The sequence below is a fragment of the Odocoileus virginianus genome, chromosome 17 (assembly GCF_023699985.2).
Source record: "Odocoileus virginianus isolate 20LAN1187 ecotype Illinois chromosome 17, Ovbor_1.2, whole genome shotgun sequence".
NCBI classification, from domain to species: domain Eukaryota; kingdom Metazoa; phylum Chordata; class Mammalia; order Artiodactyla; family Cervidae; genus Odocoileus; species Odocoileus virginianus.
The window spans coordinates 44,623,348-44,641,242 of NC_069690.1; the positions used below are offsets into that span (position 1 = coordinate 44,623,348).

A 17,895-nucleotide genomic window follows, 5' to 3' on the forward strand; every position below is an offset into this window, starting at 1 on the left:
TTCTGGGAGATAGGCAAGCAATGTGACTGAGATGACCAAGCTCAGAATGCAAGTATGAGTCCAAGTTTCTGGAATCCAAGTTAGAATCTTCTAAAATCTTAGATTTCGTAGGATTCATGATTTCTCTATAGTAAAAATGTAAATTTTTATGTTTTTAAAAAGAAATTAAAAAAAAAAAGAAATTGAGTATATGTGACACTTGGTTTGTTTTTTCTTTTTTTGGCCATACCACATGGCTTATAGATTCTTAGTTCCCCAACCAGGGACTGAACCTGACCCTGGCAGTGAAAGCACCAAGTCCTAACCTCTGGACCACCAGGGAATTCCCAACACCTTTTTAAAAACTTTATGTTTATTATTATTTTTTTAAGAAATATCTTTTTTTTTAATTTATATTTATTTGGTTGTACTGGCTCTTAGTTGCAGCATGTGGGATCTAGTTCCCTGACCAGGGATCAAACCCAGTCCCCCTGCATTGGGAGTGCTGAGTCTTAGCCACTGGACCACCGGAGAAGTCCCCATCACCTTTTTTTTTAATGTCCATTTAATGACTGAATTTTGCCACATGTGATTTCAATGCCTGAGCTTACTTAAATGTCTAAGTAACTAAGCCTGTGTGCCACAACTACTGAAGCCTGAGCAGTCTAGAACCTGTGCTCTGCAACAAGAGAAGCCACTTCAGTGAGAAGCCTGAGCTCTGCAACAAAGACCTACTGCAGCCAAAAATAAATAATTAATTTTAAAAATGGAAAAAAAGAAAAGCATATAATCCTGTGTAATTCTAGATAGTTTTTTTTCCCCCCAAATACTCAAAGACTTGCTTTATTATAGTACACATGGGATGGAACTGATGGGAGGGGGTGGATGTTATGGGCAACCACTGCCTTGATTAGCATCAAATGCCCATCCCGATGGCCATGAATGTGCCAAAGGTGCCGTCACTCTGCATCATGGTTTTTCCGACGCTGCCCATCAGCTCCCAACCCCACATTCCCATCCTGAGACAGGAAAAGGTCCCGAAGAGTGCCCCTGCCGCCATGTCCATGGAGCAACCCAGCACGAAGCCCATTTTTATGCGGTCGAAGCAGCTTGGGTGGGACTGTCCATAGGGACCCACGGCCACTAGCATCTTGCTTGTGGCTTTGGTCGCTCAGATCTGTGTCTTACATGGAATGCAAGCTGGAGTGCACTTGAGATCCTCTAGATAGTTTTTACATATTTTTCAATTAAATCTTGTTCCTGTTTCTCTGAGGTAAACATCCCCAGCTTTCTGAGCTCCACAACACACTAAAATGGCACAATTTTCCCATCTAGCTCTTCTGGCTCTTCCTATCCACCCATTCCGGCAAGAGCCTCATACAAGTGAGCGAGGTATAGCAGGCCCCAAAGAATGGCTGAAGGATATCCCTATAAACCTCTGCAGATTCTGGAATTTACTCCTAGTGTGCATACCTCCATTATTCCTTCTCGATTATTACTGGAGACAATAGAATATAGTCATTAAGAGTAGGTTCCAGACTCTTAACTCCTTGGCTTCTAAGTCCTGGCTCTGCCTGTGACCCACCAAGTCACTTAGGCAAGTCACTTAGCCTTTCTGAGCCTCAGTGTCCTCATCTGAGACAGTGCACACATAGCAGTAAAGTGTTTTCCCCTCCCAGAAAGTCAGCATCACTCCTGGTGATCAAAAAAATCTTTCTCGTGATGTCCATCACAGATCAAGGCCGTTGCTGTGCTCCCAGCAGATCAGAGATCCCTTTCTTCAGATGGGCCTGGGAAGGCATGAGCCAGGTCACCTTCATGATTCATTTAGCCAGTGGCTTGGAGCACTCATGTCCTGACATGTCAGGCTCTGTGGCAGAAGGTAGACAATTAGGGATGGACCACCACAGTCCCCTCCTTGGGTCCCCTCCATCAGTTGGTAGGTGTCTGGTCTGATAGAACACAGTGCAGAAAAGAGTCGAGGGGTGGCCACAGGATGTAGCAGGAACCTAGAGGTGGAATCCTTAACCTGGGGAAAGGGGTTCTGGAGAAGATGGCTGAGCTGAGTTTTGGTAGCAGAAGCAGACAGACTGGGTGGACATCCTAGGCAGAAGGTATGAAAGTGGGTCCTTTGGAGGTATCACAAAGGAGAATGATGTGGCCAGCTTGGAGTGTGAGGAGCATTTTGGAAGTTGAGACCAGAGAGGCAGCCAGAAGTCAGACCGGGAAAGGATGCAGCTGCCATGCTGAGGAGTTTGGACTTTACCCTGAAGACTGGGAACCACAGAAGGATTTTAACTGGGGAGAAAGATGATGCAATTTTTGTTGGAGAAAGATCATACTGGGCAACATCCTGGCTCTCCTAGGGAAGAGAGCTTTTCTCCTCTGAAAAACAGGGCTAGTGGGCTCGATTGTGAAATAGGGGCTGGAAAGATGGTCTTTGACAGCTCCCTGTCCCCCCTAGAGCTCACGCTCAGAAAGGGCATCCTTTCTCCCTGAGACAGTCTCTGAAATACCAGGTCCCTGGACCGCAGTGGGCCTAGGCTTCTGCTTGGTGCTTTGGGATTTAAGAGAGTGCCAAGCATTCCTTGCCCAGAAGGCACTTCCAGTGAAATCTGGAAAACCAGGCACACTTGAAACCAAAATAACAAGGCCTGACTGGGTGTGATTAAATGAACTGGGTAGATAAGTTAACTGAAGATGGTGGTGGGGCAGGCACTGCAGACCTCTGGGCCAGGGTGGTTAGAAAAGGCTTCCTGGAGAAAGCAGGACTCAAACTGGGCCTTGGAGGCAACTTAAGCCCTGGATTCCCCCATCATGATCATTTTGGGGGGCCCTGTGGACCCACTCCTGAGCTGGAGCCACAGCCGTAGTTTTACTTTTTTAAGTTTATTAATTTTTAAAATTATTTATTTGGCTGCACCAAGTTTTAGTGCTGCATGCAAACTCTTAGTTGTGGCACAAGGGATCTAGTTCCCTGACCAGGGATTGAACCAGGCCCCCTGCATTGAAAGCGCCGAGTCTTAGCCCCTGAACCACCAGAGAAGTCTCCCTGCAGTTTCACTTTTGTTTGTGTGGTTGTTCAATTTGCACCCATTTTCCCCTTAGAAGACCCTGTGTTCTATGAAGGCAGAACGGGTTGGATTTTCCTCACTTCTTTATCATTTGGGCCAGCACACAGTTCGTGGGCCAGCACACAGTTTGTTGTTTTTTGTTGTTGTTGAACAAGTCATGTCCAATTCTTGTGCAACTCCATGGACTGTTGCCCCCCAGACTCCTCTGTCTGTGAGATTTCCCAGGCAAGAATACTGGAGTGGGTTGTCATTTCCTACTCCAGGGGATCTTTCCCAACCCAGGGATCCAACCCATGTCCCCTGCATTGCAGGGGGATTCTTTACTATCAAGCCACAGGGAAGTCCAAGCCCTCAGTTAATATTTGTTGGATTAATTAATGTATGACTGGGTGAATGAGTGAATAGTGAGACAGAAGGGACAAGGGCTTCAGGATGTGGAAATGTTGCAGACAAGGGACAGAGGCAAGAACACATGGTATGGTGACCACGCATGCCTAAAGCACTTTATTACTCACAGTATGAGCGCACACAGTACTGTCTCGTTTGATCCCTACCATCAGTTGTTTTGTTTGACTCTGTGCAGTAAACCGGGCTGCTATAATTCCTGTTTTATGATGAGAAAAACAGAAGTTCAATGATTTGTCCAAAGTTTCACCGCTTCTTAGGATGAGTTTGGACTTGAACCTGTTGTTTTCATGCAAAGTCTAGTGCAGTAACTAAATTGCCTTCTTCCTTTGCCTATCCCAAGGGGGAACATACAGTAAGACATATGGTAGAACATATGTTTGAAGGAATGATTAGGGGCCAGGTCACAGAAAGCCTTGAGTTTCAGGCTCATCTTCAGAGTTTGGACTTTATCTCCCAGCTGGGAAGTCTTTTTTTTTTTTTTTTTTTTTTTTTTACTTTTAAGCTATTTAATAAAGAATAAATATTAATGATATTTGTGAGGGATGGTATAAAGTTAATTGCATATTAATATTTATTTAAAATAAATATACGGAAAGTAAGTTTAATTTTAAGAACTGAGTCAAAGGCCCAGGAGTCAAAGGAGTCATCTCTACCGGACTCAGAGGGCACCGAACAACTTGAAGTAGCTCTGTGATCCAGGTGTCATGCTAGATGCTAAGGACACGGGGGTGACTGAGATACAGGTCATTATCAGGATGAAGTGAGATTGTGTAAGCAGTCCAAGCCTGCTCAAAGTTTATTACCGCCATCCAAAATTACAGAGCATGTGTGTTTGAGCTGAAAAAGTCCTTGATGACATCACCTCAAAACTGCAAAGACAGAGCTTCAGTTCAGAGGAAGTTCCTGGGTTGAAGCCCCTGAAGCTGCCCTTCAGCCCTTCCTCCAGGTTCATCCCAGAGCAGAGATGCAGCTGCTGTTGGCAGATTGGACCACAAAGATGCCTAATTAGAGCCCCTACTTGTACATCGCTAGCTTACAATACAGTAAGGCCGAATGGGGTCGGGGAAGGATTATCCTGAAGGGATTGCCTAACAATATGCCCCTAGGAAGAGCTTGATACCCTGGGGGAGGCGAAGGCATCTTATTTCTATCACTGCCGTGGTCAGTCATTGTTACTGATGGGGATGGGGTCGGGGCAGCGTGCTCTGGGTATCCTTCTGACGGGACAGAAGTAGGCCAGAGGTTGAGAACCACAAAGTGAGGTTATCTGAAAGTTGTTTAGTCCAGGAAGAGGACTGGACCATTAGCTCTATAGAATAGGAATTAGAATTGTTTTAATATGACCCTGTGGAATAGAAGAGATGTTACCTAAGGAAAAATGGCCAAGATTGAATTTCAGAGACATCATGAAGCTGTCTGGAAAGACAGTACATTCACTGACACTGGACTTGTTCAAGTAAAGTAAGCAGAGATGATGTGGAGGAGATTCAGACACTGAAGAGGTGTTTGGACCAAATGGCCCCTTTGATCATGAGATGCAATCCTGCTTGGGTGATGTCAGTTGGTGCTTCTGACCTCAAGAGGAAAGGTTTCAGGGACTGGAGTGATCAGAGAAAGATGTTGGCTTACTTCATCCTTCAATTTACTGGATCCTGAGTAAGCTGGACACTGGGCCAGGCACTGAGGACACTAGTGGTGAAGACAGACAAGATTCCTGCCTTGAAGCTGAAAGCAGAGATACAGTTTAGAAAGAAGGAGAAGGAGGCAGGGTAGGAGTCAAGGACCACCTACTCATTTGAAAAGACCCTGATGCTGGGGGAAATTGAAGGCGGGAGGAGAAGGGGATGACAAAGAATGAGATGGTTGGACGGCATCACCAACTCAATGGACATGAGTTTGAGTAGGCTTTGGGAGTTGGTGATGGACAGGGAAGCCTGGTGTGCTGCAATCCATGGGGTCACAAAGAGTTGGACACGACTGAGCGACTGAACTGGACTGAACTATATGTGAAGCACCCTTAGGTGCTTTTATGTATTTTCAATTCTTTCAACAAGCAGCACAGTAGCCAATATTTGCACTTCGAAAGAGCAGAGAGGCTAAGTGTCTTGGCTAGGGTTGTAAGCATGGAATGAGCTCCATAGCCAATGCACATGGTAAATGGATTAACCTTTATATGTCAGCTTCCACAACTACTGAGCCCGCATACCACAACTAGAGAATCTATGCCATGTGCCACAACAAAGGATAATACGTGCCACAACTAAGACCCTACACAGCCAAATAAATTAAAATATATATTTTAAAACGTCAGTTTCTGGGAATTCCCTGGCAGTCTGTTAGGGGAAGCACACTGACAGAAACGGCCCACCCTGGCCAGGCACCATAGTAACCATTTGCATGAGTTGTTTTACTATAGGAGGTCCAGGTAAGGAACACGGAACTAATAAGCCATCATCAACCAGAAGAGCTCAGGAAAGGTCCAAAGGAGACACCACATGTCTGACCACCTCCCAGAATCCTTCTCACTGGCATCCATCTTGGCTGAACAAGGCGTCCACCACCAGGAAGGACTTCTGAGTCAGAATGATTGGCTAAAGACAACACAATCGCATCACCATGAAACCAGAGACTGCAAGCCACATGGCAGGGCAGTTCTCCTGGGTTCCTTTACCCTGCTACTCTCCGGCTGGGAGCCCTTTCCCAATAAAATCTCTTGTTTTGTCAGCACATGTGTCTCCTTGGACAATTCATTTCCAAGTGTTAGACAAGAGCCCAATTTCAGGCCCTGGAAGGGGTCTCCCTTCCTGCAACAAGTCCAGTGGTTAGGATTCTGCACTTTCACTGATGAGGGCGGAGTTTAATTCCTGGTCATGGAACTAAGATCCCACAAGCTGCCCAGCCAGGCCAAAATAAATAAAAAATGGGGATGGTAATGGTATCTACCTCAAGGACTGTGAAGATTCAATGAGAATGCCTACAGAGTGCTGTTAAGACTTGGCAGTAGCCACTACCATAGCTATTGTTACCATTGCCAGAGGCTGCACAGCTACTGGTGGCCAGTCCTGAACTGAAGTTAGGCTCCCCTGCCCCGGGTTTCTTCCAGCTTGGAAATGTTTTAGCGCCCAGGGCGGAGTAATCCTGCGATACCCACCAGCCCAGCACTCTAGGGAGGCGCGCCTTCCGGGTCCCGCCCCCAGTCGCCGGCCCCGCCCCCCTTCAGCTGGCCGGACGTCCGGTCCACGTGCGCGCGCTCCCGAGGCCCCGCCTGTCTTCGGAGAGCCACCCAGTAAGCGCCTCTGAGATTGGGCGAGCGGCGGCGGCCCTAGCCTGGTCAGAGTCCTAGGGTACGTAGCGCGCCGCAGGGGCGAGTGGGAGCGGCCGGACCCGTGGGAGGGGGCTGGCCGGGTTGCGGCCCCTTGGGCTGCTTTGTGTACTCTGGCATTGAGGCCCCGCGCCTGTAGGGCTTCGGCCAGCCTGAAGGCATTGTGTCCAGCGCCTTATTCTCGGCTCAGTAGTCGTGTTGCGCTGGCGTAGAATATGCGCCTTTCTTTTGAGTCTCGATTACAGTTTATTGAGCACATACTATGTAGCAGCTCTTGGTCAAACGCTTTTACCTCCGTGGCTCATTGCCTTGACAACAACCTTACTAAGTAAGGTGATGTTTTACCAATTTTAGAGCTGTGGCAACTGAGAAAGGTTTACAACTAGAAAGCAGTGGAAATAGGGAATTTAAACCAAGGTTCAGGCCAAAGCCGCTTCCCTCGTAGCTCACTCGGTAAAGAATCTGCCTGCAGAGTGCAGGAGACGCGGGTTCGATCCCTGGGTCGGGAAGATCCCCTGGATAAGGAAATGGCAACCCACTCCAGGGTTCTTGCTTGAAGAATTCCATGGACAGAGGAGCTTGGCGGCTACAGTCAATGGAGTCGCAAGAGTAGACTCGACTTAGCGACTCAACCACCACCCCCTGCACTTCAGACCCTTGTGGTCAGATCTAAGTTTGACTTTTGAATCCAGCCTCTGCCATTTTCAGTGGTGTGACCGTGGGTACCGCTCCGACTCTTCTTTGCTCACACGAAACATTGGTGGCGTGGAGTTCCCAACTCTTGGCGTTGATGAAAAGGGCAGCCTACTTCTCTCCCCACTCCCCGCTTCCTAAATGGAGGTGTTGGCGCCTCTGGCGCTGAGTTTGTTTACGAAGTTTGCAAAAAATTTCCTCTCTCTTAGTTATGGGGAAATTTTCACCCGAATGAACCTTGACATTAAGTCCTAGTTTTAAAGTTGAGGAAATGGAAGGCTTTGAAATGTCTTTTCTTTGGGGCCGGGGGAGCAGGTTTGCCTGAATAAGTCAGATGGATTTGGCAGGGTGCAGACAAGCCTGGGGACACGGTAACATAATGGAGATCCGGCTATGATAGGAAGTGGACAGGCCGGCTGGGGTAGTTTCCCTTATGAGGGCCTTAAATTCCCACCAAATCCTCTTCTGTCTCTTGAGCAAGGTCTGAATCTGTTCTCATGGGAAGCCTGTTCAAAGGGTTCAGAACCTCTGTGCTTGTGCCTTTACGACTGAAGGCAGGCCAGCAGTAGCTATTGATTGAGCTCAGCTTCCTTTCGGAAACTACCAACTCTTCACATTTTTAGGTTGCTAAAATTTTTCTCTGAAAGTTTCGATAGTTGCAAAGGCTGTGATTTCTGGTTAACTGTAAATACTGACATCTTAAAAATTAAACTGTCAAGGCACTTAAGTCTGCAAAGGAATTTAAATGCCATAGTGATTTGATTTTCCTTCATTCTTGGAAGAGATTACATGAACCAGCTTTTGTTGAACAATTGAAATTTTACATGTTCCTTTTTCCTCCTTGAACTCCTATTTCCACTTAATTTCCTTCACAGAATTTCTTTTTCTAGTCAAATCAGTTTTATACTCGAAAGTCTTTGTTGTTCTGCTGTGCTACCAAAATATGTATAAAAACTAAAACATTTTTGAAAATTGTGTTGTCATACTATTAAATATTTTCTTTTAGATTGAGTTCCAAAGTTGAAAATACAAAACTGACCAAAACAACTAGTTTTGATCATTGTTAAACCTAAGTCTTTTTTGAAATGCTTCTCTTAATAAGCTGAGTGGAACATTTTCTTTTAATTCATATATGTATCCCTGTATATTTGCTAGAATTGATCTCATGTGACCTCAGCCTGCAATGGCTTGGAGTGGGGCTTGGGTTCCCGGCCAGAGGTTGAGGCTGGGTCACGGCAGTGAAAGCACTGGATCCTAGCCACTAGACCAGCGGTCAGTGACAAAGGCACTGGCCCTTGGGCTCTGCAGAAAAGAATTTCCACAAAGACGGAAAGTAGTGAAGCAAGTGAAGTATTTATTAGGAGGAAAAAGAGTACAGTACATGTGGCAGACTCAAAGGGAGAGTCCCTGAGTTGCTGAGTCTTGCCCTCGTGGTAGTTTGAGTTACTTTTATGGGCCAGTTTCCTTTGGCCAGTCATTATGATTTGCCTGGTTCACAGTCCATATTCATTATATCTTAGGATCCTTCCATGTGGGCATATGCATCTTTTAGCCAAGATGGATCCTACCGAAAAGGCATCTGGGTAGATCATCCCTTGACATGATTCCTCTTTGGCCTCCTAGGAGCCTTTTCTGCCCATGTGTGTTCAGGGAGATCTCCTGACTTCAGGAATGAGAAATATGTGGTCTCTGCAGGGTGCGGCCTCCTCCCTTAATTGTCCCGCTATTAACATCTTGGAGTTTTTTGGTCAATAGAGAATGAATCTCCCAATTTTTTTTACCCTGGGGGGTGGGGGCATCTGCCTCCTGCCTTAGAATGAGCAACTAACCCTAAGCCTGCTTACCCATGAGCTGGGCATTTAGCTGTGTGCTTCGTGTATTCAGGGGCTTCCCTGGTGGCTCAGATGGTAAAGAATGCCCAAAATGCGGGAGACCCAAGTTCGATCCCTGGGTCGAGAAAATCCTCTGGAGAAGGGAATGGCTACCCACTTCAATATTCTTGCCTGGAGAGTTCCGTGGCCAGAGGAGCCTGGAGGGCTCCAGTCTATAGGGTCGCAAACTGAATGACTAACACTTACATTTTGTGTATTCAATAGATGTTTTTTGAGGCCCTTCTACTTATTGGGCCCTGTTTTAAGCACCTTAAATACAAAGTGTTCAGATTCTAGGGGGAGAGGCAGATTACATCAAATAATCACGTAGATATATTTGAGGGGTGATAATAAGCACAGTGAAGAAAAGTGGAACATGAGGGGAACGGAGGGGTGCTACTTTATATATTCAGGACAGTCTGATTGGGTAGCAGTGGGACAGAGAAGGGGAAAGCGGCCTTGTGACCTTTGGGAAAAGGGTCCTGCATGTGGAGGGAACAGCCAGCATGTCCATAGGCCTGAGGTGGGAGGTGCCCAACAGTTACGGGGCAGCAAGGGGCCAGGGTGACTGGAGGGTCTCATTTGATGGGGAGAGTGGGAGGAGGGACCCAGGGAGGCTGGAGCTGAGTCTGTCCGGAGACACACAGGAACTCTGAGACGGAGAGGTGATGTGACCTGACTTAGGATCACCCTAGCTGCTGTGTGACCAGCAGACCGTCAGGGAGCAAAGGTGGCAGCAGATCACTCAGAAGTCACTGCAGTGACCCGGGAGCTAGATGCGGGGCTCGGTGGCGGGGAGGCTGGGGGGACCAGGCATGTTTGTGAGAGGAACTGGAAGGATGCTGAGGGTTTGGGGGTGGGCAACAGAAGGGACGGAGGTGCCCTTCAGGGAAACGGAGCAGACCACCGTCACCGGCGTGTCACACATTAAGTTAGGAAAGATGAGGTGATGGTGGCGCATGGTACCCCATTCAGTCCTGATGAAACCCCTGTGGGTAGTTATTGACTGCGCCATGCAGCATTCAGAATCCTAGCTCCCCCTCAGGGATTGAACCCAGGTCCCCTGCATTGGGAGCCTGGAGTCTTAACCGCTGGACCACCAGGAAAGTCCCAAGTAGTCATTATTAATCCCATTTTATACGTAAGGAAACAGAAGCCCACAGCCCTGAAGTATATTGCCCGAGGCCACATGACCGCGCAGCCCAGGCCCTGTGACTTCACAGCCCCTGAGGTTTGGCTTTCCCTGTGATCATTTTTCTTTGTGAACACTAGCATAGTTGTCCGGTCCAAACAACCTCCCTGTCCACCCATAAAACCTCCCTGGAGCAGTGATGTGTGCCTGGAAAGGGCTCTAGAAGAGAGACCTGCCTTTCCTTGGTGTTGGCAGGGCAGAGGGAGAGGCAGGCTGAGCGCCACACCTGCTCTGGGGACTCCCTCAAGCTCCTGGCAACCTGGAGGAGGAGGTGCTGACTTAATATAGGTCCAGCGGACAAGGAGAACTTGGACTCAGGTTTAAACTGCAGCCTCTTACCAATAATGAAAGATCAGGAGTGGGGAAAGCGTAGATAAAAATAGCACTTACTAGTTAACTGGAAAACAATGTATTTTTGCAACCTCTGGTTCCACAAGAAACTAATTGGGTCCCAAGGTAGGGAACAACTCGTTTTCATGAATGATTATATTGATCATTGGAGCAAAGTGGATGCACCCGCTTTGGAAAGTAATTCAAAGGAAAGGCTCACGGCCGATTAGGCTGGCCCAGGGTGAAATCCTGAGAGGCTGCAGAGGAGGGAGGAGGCTGAAGTTAATGAGGGAGCAGACTCCTGGCCCCAGCCAGCAGGTGTGGGGCTGTCGGTTGGGAGACACGAACAATAGAACTCGCTCCCAACCAAGCCCCGAGCTCTCCTGAGGGAGCAGAGGGTGTCCATTCACTTATCAGTTCCTTACTCTGCTTGAAGCTGCTGGGTGTTCTGTTTGTCTCCGCTTTTCTCCAGGAGGGATTTACTAGCAGTGAGCAGTGTGTTCTCATGGATAGAGGAGCACGCTGGGAGCCTCCTCTGTGCCGATGAAGGGAGAATGTGACCCCACGTGTTTCCGGTCGCCTTCCCTGCTCATAGAGTTGGTCATTCATTCATTCTACGGTGCTCATCAAACACTACCAGCATGAAAAGGGAGCTTTGGTTGAGAGCTCCATGTGTGCTAGGTACTGTTCTAAGCACTTTACATATATTAATTCATTTACTTTTCACGGCAACCAGAGTAGGGCTCCTTAGCTCCATTTTACAGGTGAAGGTTAAATAACTCAAAGGTTAAATAAGGTGACCAATATCACTCACCTGGTGAGTGACAGACCCTGGACCCTGGGCTAGATGCTAGGGACAAAAGGGTCCAGCGCTGGACACGGCTTGTGGCCTTGTGGAGCTTATTTTATCTAACACATCCTCATGCAGACAGAAGCACAAAGCCAGGTGAGCACAAGGGAAGGAGAGGAAATGAAGTGGTGAGAGGTGTGAGGAGCCCAATTTGGGTTGGGGGGGACAGGCTGCACTGAGAGAGGTGACCTGCTCCCTCCTGCTGTCAGGTCCTGACTCAGAGTGACCACTCTGGTCCCTCAAAGCAAGGACCCCCATCCTTGATCCCATCCCCTGCTTAGCACTGCTTCACATATCGTGAGCTTTCTCTTTCCATACCTCCCCTGCTATCTCCTTCAGTGAGTGTGAGCTCCGTGGGGGCAGGCCCCTTGTTCTGAACAGTGCCTGGTGCCTGATTGGTGAAGGGATGACTTGAGGAGTCCGCCTGGAGGTGAGGGCAATGGACAGGGGAACCGCAGACGTGGAGGCTCCGAGGTAGGAAAGAGCCTGGTGTTCAGGGTCAGGTATCAGGCGCATGTGATGAGCACAGGCGTGGACGAGGGGTGACGCAGGGGATGGGAGCGGGGTGGACTGTGCGGTATCACAGGACCCAGAGGCCTCTGAAGTCGAGGAGGAGGAGGAGAAACACAGCGAAGGTTTTAGACGGGAATGACAGGAGCAGATGTTCACATTAAGCCATGATCTTGGCCGCCTTGAGAGAGCAAGGCAGGGACTGGGGGGGAGCGGGTGCCAGGTCTCAGGCTCCTGCAGGGGTCTAGGCTCTGGGTGCGGGTGGCTTAAGTTAGCAGGGTGGGCATAGTGGACTGAGAATTCCCCAAACAGCAGGGGGTTGTCTAGAGGCCCGTGAAGCAGTCCACTCTCATTTTTCCCTAAGAAACGCTGCCAGGGGAGATTCCAAGAGAGATCAACCTTCCCCAAATGTATTTTCTTTGTTGTCTCCGGATCATGGGGGCCCAAGAAGTCAAAACCAAAGGGCCCAGAGGTAGTGGCGCACAACAGAATTCCATCATCACCTCGCAGGGCTGAAGACCCCCCTCTCTGACCCCAGTCCTTACCCTTTCTTTACTCCCTGCTGCCTCCTATTGATGTGGAGACAGAGGGAGGAGAGAAGATTGGATGTGGCTCCTTCCCCACAGGATCCCAGGCCCGGGATCAGCTCTGGAATCCAGCTCCTACTCACTGGCTTCTCTTTGTCGTTGTGGGCCCCGGTGTTGTCCTTCCTTCTCCAGCTAAGCCAACGCTCAGGAGGGAAGACGGCCGGCCACCAGTCGGCGTGCCATCTGGTCGCTCTGGGAAGACCTCTGGGCCACAGGAGGGGAGGAAGGACGTGCAGCGTGGCTCACAGCCTACCCCGGGGCCGCTGCTGTTCTTCCTGCTGGAAGTCCAGCCCCACGTTTACAGGTGTGGAGATGGAGGATCAGACAGAGGATCAACGGAGATCAGGCATTTGGGGCTCCGCCGTTTCTTTCTTCGGGGCGCTTCCCACCTTGGGCCAGGCTGCTGAGGAGGCTTCCCAAAGTCACAACTAGTTTTCTGGCAGAGTGCAGAGGCTGGGACCAGACCTCTCAACTCCAGTCCACAGCCTTCCATTTTCACCGGGGTTCTGGTGTCTGATTGGCTGGGACGCAATTTTCCGCCCTAGATTCAGAGACGGGGGCTAGGGTGAAGGCTGGGTTTCTTCTGCACTTTCTCTAAAGTTTCACAGGGAATTCAGATCACAGCCAGCTTTAGGATGGCAGTGCAGTGAGGGGAACTGAGGTGGATTCTATGAAGTGATGATTTTTGAGCCACACCAGGAAGAGGATGTCGGAGGTGGTCGCTGCTCCAGTAGGTGCCTGGGGCGGAGCTATGGGGCAGGTCTGGGTGGGACCAGGGGCCTGACTTCCAGGCAGTTTGGAACCTAAACCTTTCCTCCTTGCTGAGCCTTGAGGGTCCAGTGGGCCCTTGGGTCAGGGCTGCTCCTGGGGGCAGACCGGCGCTCCCTAGCCCCAGGGTGAGTACCATGTGACAGCTCTCGGTCACCTGTCAGTGTTCCCTTCTTGGCTGGTTTCATTTGTTACTGTCTGTCTCGCCAAGCTTTCCTGAGGGGCAAGACCTGTGTTTCGCTTTGGTTGCTGCAAAGCCCACAGGGGCTCAGTCAGCAGTCTGTGAGGGAGCGAGCTATGGAGGGGCTTATGGGACTGGAACAGCTGGTATTTGTCTGGCCCCTTCAAGCCAGGGGCTCACAGCCTCCTGAGGCATGCACACCTCCATCCCTTCGCCCTTCCCAGTGGAGGCCAAGCCGCTGTGAGTCTGTTTATACAATTGGTCAGTCAGGGCCCCAGGAAAGGGAGATCCTCACTAGGTTACCCCAGGAGCCAGGGGCAGACCTGAGCCTGTGCCCTAGTGGTCATCTGTTAGACTCGGGCCCCTGATCTGCAGAGGGAAAACTAGTGTGATTGCCAAGAAATCATTTTTCTTTGGCCCCTGCAGACAGACCCACCCTCCTCATTTCGTCTTAATCTAAATGTAAATTAATTTCCCATTCCCTGAGTACATGAAGGCAGATGTCTGGACACAGAGTTAGGAGCCCCGATTTCCATCCAGACTCTGCTTTTAGCTGTGGTCCTGGGCAAGTCCCGTCTTCTCTGGTGCTCAGCCTAAACCATCGTAAACAAAGAGCCCGTCCCAAGCCCTGTGACGCGACAGAACCACCTGGGTGCCTCCACCTCTCTCCCCCGAGGTCTGGTGCAGTAGGTCTCCAGAAGGGTCCTGTCTTGTATACAGGCAGGAGGTGAGGTCAGCTCGGCCACATGGTCTTCCGGCCCCTTTACTCAACCCAGCAAACTTGTTCTCATTGATGAGGTGTCAGGCCCCTGTGGAGAAGCAGGCCCCATCCTTTCCCTCAGCTGCGGCCAGTTCTCCAGACGTGCCTCCAGGCAGGTCTTCAGCAGAAGAGAAGACCCAGGGCTTTAGGGACAACAGGAGACAGTTGAGATGAAGAATGCCGCTGTTGGGTATTCCATTTCAAAGCATCAGCTGAGTGGGCAAAAAAAAATTTCTTTCACAGCTGAATCCGATCCTTAACTCCTCTTTTGTAAGCTGTGGGGAGACCTACCTGAGGGCAACTCCAGTCTCAGAGATTGAGGAACAGACTTTGTAAACGGTTTAATAATTTAGTCAGAACTCCGTTTGGGTGGTGACTGGTGGATATTTTCCTCTCTCCATCCCAGGCTCCCCTGAATGAGAATGAGCCCGGGCAGATTTCAATGTCTAGGTTGGTGTCACCTCGAGGCACCCAGCCAGCCCGCATCCGAGCGGCCGCCTCCCCATCATTGGTGTGTCCTCAGGGGAGGCAGGCTCATTTCAGTATTGTTGTTCAGTCGCTAAGTCGTGTTTGACTGTTTGTGACCCCATGGACTGCAGCACACCAGGCCTCCCTGTCCCTCGCCATTCTGGAGTTTGCCCAAGTTCAAGTCTGTTGAATCAGTGATGCCACCCAACCATCTCATCCTCTGCCACCCTCTTCTCCTTTTGCCTCAGTCTTTCCCAACATCAGGGTCTTTTCCAGTGAGTTAGCTGTTCGTGTCAGGTGGCCTAAGTATTAGAGCTTCAACTTCAGCAGCTTCAGTCCTTCCAATGAGTATTTAGGGTTGATTTCCTTTAGGATTGACTGCTCTGATCTCCTTGCAGTCCAAGGGACTTTCAAGAGTCTTCTCTAGCACCACAATTTGAAAGCATCAATTCTTTGGCACTCAGCCTTCTTTATGGTCCAACTCTCACATCTGTACATGACTACTGGAATATAAGCTCAAGCCAAGTGTAATCAGGACAGTAAATCTGCTGTTTAACAAAAAAAAAAAAAAGTCCTCTGACAGATTTCAAGGTCCTGGAAACCCTTCCTTTGACACTTTTGAAGGAAGGATGAGAGCGACCTGGCCTTGGATATAATTTCTCCCAGCTTGGGAACAAAGTCCAGAACATGGTAACCATGTTTACTGAAAATGCAACATAGGCTTAAAATCCACTGCGAGAGTCTGCAGTTGCAGGAATGGAGACCTAATTTCATGAAAGTCTTTTCCTTTCCATGCCTTGCCACATGAGCATAACCCCCAGCGTCCACCCTGCACCAGCACCCTCACCTCTTTTCCTGGGCATTTACCATGTGAGTGGTAGTGCGCTAAGGGCTATAGATGCATTTTCTCAATCTGCAGAGTTTCTGCACAACGGCCTTAGGAGGCAGGTTCTGTCATCCCCATTTTACCCCATTTTATGGATGAGAAAACTGAGGTTCTCAGAGGCAAGTGACTTGCCCTGGATTGCATGGCATGTAAGTGGAAGAGCTGAATTTGAAGGGACCCATGCTTCTAGCCTCTGGGTGTATTGCAACTTCGTCTGAGAGCCACAAGTCACGATGCCAGGTTTAAGGCTGTCTACACATCAAGCCTGTCATCCTTTCCTCATTATTCTTGGCACGCTCCATCCTTCTCCAAACCTTGGGCTGAGTGGCCACCCAGCCTGCCTGCCGCTGGGCTCCCCACCTGGGTCACTTCTTCGATGAGGAGGAGAGATTATTCCTCTTAGTCCCGACCAGCTGCCCAGGCTGTCCCAGTGCTAGCGCTGGGGCACACGGGCAGGCCGTTTCCTCCCGTGAGCCTCCAGTCCAGACGAGGAAGTGGGGCTGGCGGCGTGCTGGGGGCATCTGAAGGGTGCCTTGGGTTCACCCCAGAGGGACAGCTGTCCCTTTCTTGTGGGAAGTTTGCCCTCAGTGGGGTATCACCGCCTCCAGAAAGCTCTCTTTGCCTAACAGCACTTGACCTTGCTCTGCCTGCTCAGCATTTTGATGGCTAAATTTACATAGTGTTAGTTTGCCTTCTCTGTGAATGTTTTTAAAAGAATACTGGAGGCCTCAGTTAGAGAGTTTTCTGTCTCAGGTGGATCTGGAGCCCCTGAGGCTCAGGCTGCGGCACTCCCTGGCTTTGCCTGCCTCTGCCTCACCTTCCCCAGCCTCTTGGCCCCACACTGACCAGGCCTGCTCTGTCCCACAGGAAGTCCTTCCAGCGCTCCTGTGGAGGACCCTCACCACTGCGGAGCTTGGCCCCTAGTGACTCCGGGCTCCTGGTTCTCGGTCTCCCCGACCGCCCTCCTTCCTGGGAAGATGTTCCTGGTGGGCCTGACAGGGGGCATCGCTTCGGGCAAGAGCTCCGTGATCCAGGTGTTCCAGCAGCTGGGCTGCGCGGTGATCGATGTGGACGTCATTGCCCGGCACGGTGAGTTGTGGGCACAGCTGTACCCTGCAGCTCCTCTCTGCTTCCTTCCTTCCATCAGGCCTCACCTTTTTACAGGCCTTTCCCATCAGCCTGGTCTCCTGCTCCCACCCCCTGTGGCCCCCTCTCTTCTGCTCACTCGTCCCTCCCCCTCCCCTCACCCCATGACCAACACAGGGGATTCTGGGTGCTTTGGTCCCCTCCCTAACTGCTTTCCATCCTCTGATTTTTAAAACATTATTTGCTTATTTCTGGCTACACTCGGTCTTCATTGCTGCACAGGCTTTTCTCTAGTTGCAGCGAGAGAAGGTTGCTCTCTGGCTGCGGTGCACAGGCTTCTTATTGCGGCACTCCTCTTGTTGTGAAGCACGGGCTCTAGACACACGGGCTCAGTAGTTTCGGCATGTGGGCTTAGTGGCCCCCTCAGGATACAGGATCTTCCCGAACCAGGGATTGAACCCAGGTCTCCTGCATTGGCAGGTGGATTCTTAACCACTGGACCATCAAGGAAGTCTCCCTGATGTTGTTTTTGCTCCAGCTAAAAGAAGCACCCCTGGGTTGCCCCATCATTTTGCTTGTAGCCCCTGGGAGCCCCCTTGTTGACCTGGAGGCTCCAGAGAATGACCCAGGTTCCTCTTCCTGCCCCAGTTGTCCAGCCGGGATACCCCGCCCACCGGCGCATTGTGGAGGCCTTCGGCACCGAGGTCCTGTTGGAGAACGGTGACATTGATCGCAAGGTCCTGGGCGACTTGATCTTTAACCAGCCCGACCGGCGGCACCTGCTCAACAGCATCACCCACCCTGAGATCTGCAAGAAAATGATGAAAGAGACCTTCAAGTACTTCCTCCGGGGTAAGTCCTGGACCTGGGATCAGGCAGGGCAGAGCCGGTTCCTCCAGGCACGAACCCTTCTGTGCAGAGAGATTGTCC

The 17,895-nt window shown here is 50.1% G+C and overlaps 1 protein-coding gene and 1 pseudogene across 3 annotated transcripts in view; one reads left to right on the forward strand and one right to left on the reverse strand.

The window, feature by feature from the left end:
* The window catches only part of DCAKD (dephospho-CoA kinase domain containing), a 28,880-nt gene that overhangs the window by 1,637 nt on the left and 9,348 nt on the right, over positions 1–17,895 (forward strand). For 2 of the 3 annotated variants that reach the window (XM_020873502.2, XM_020873500.2), the window contains exons 3-4: positions 16,747–16,968; positions 17,614–17,817. In XM_020873502.2, the coding sequence (XP_020729161.2) occupies positions 16,857–16,968; positions 17,614–17,817 (316 nt within the window). In that variant the 5' untranslated portion in view covers positions 16,747–16,856. Of the gene's footprint in view, positions 1–6,699; positions 6,806–16,746; positions 16,969–17,613; positions 17,818–17,895 lie in introns of those variants that run through there. The other variant, XM_020873503.2, reaches the window with a different exon arrangement.
* On the reverse strand, positions 896–1,129 carry LOC110124800 (reactive oxygen species modulator 1 pseudogene; annotated as a pseudogene).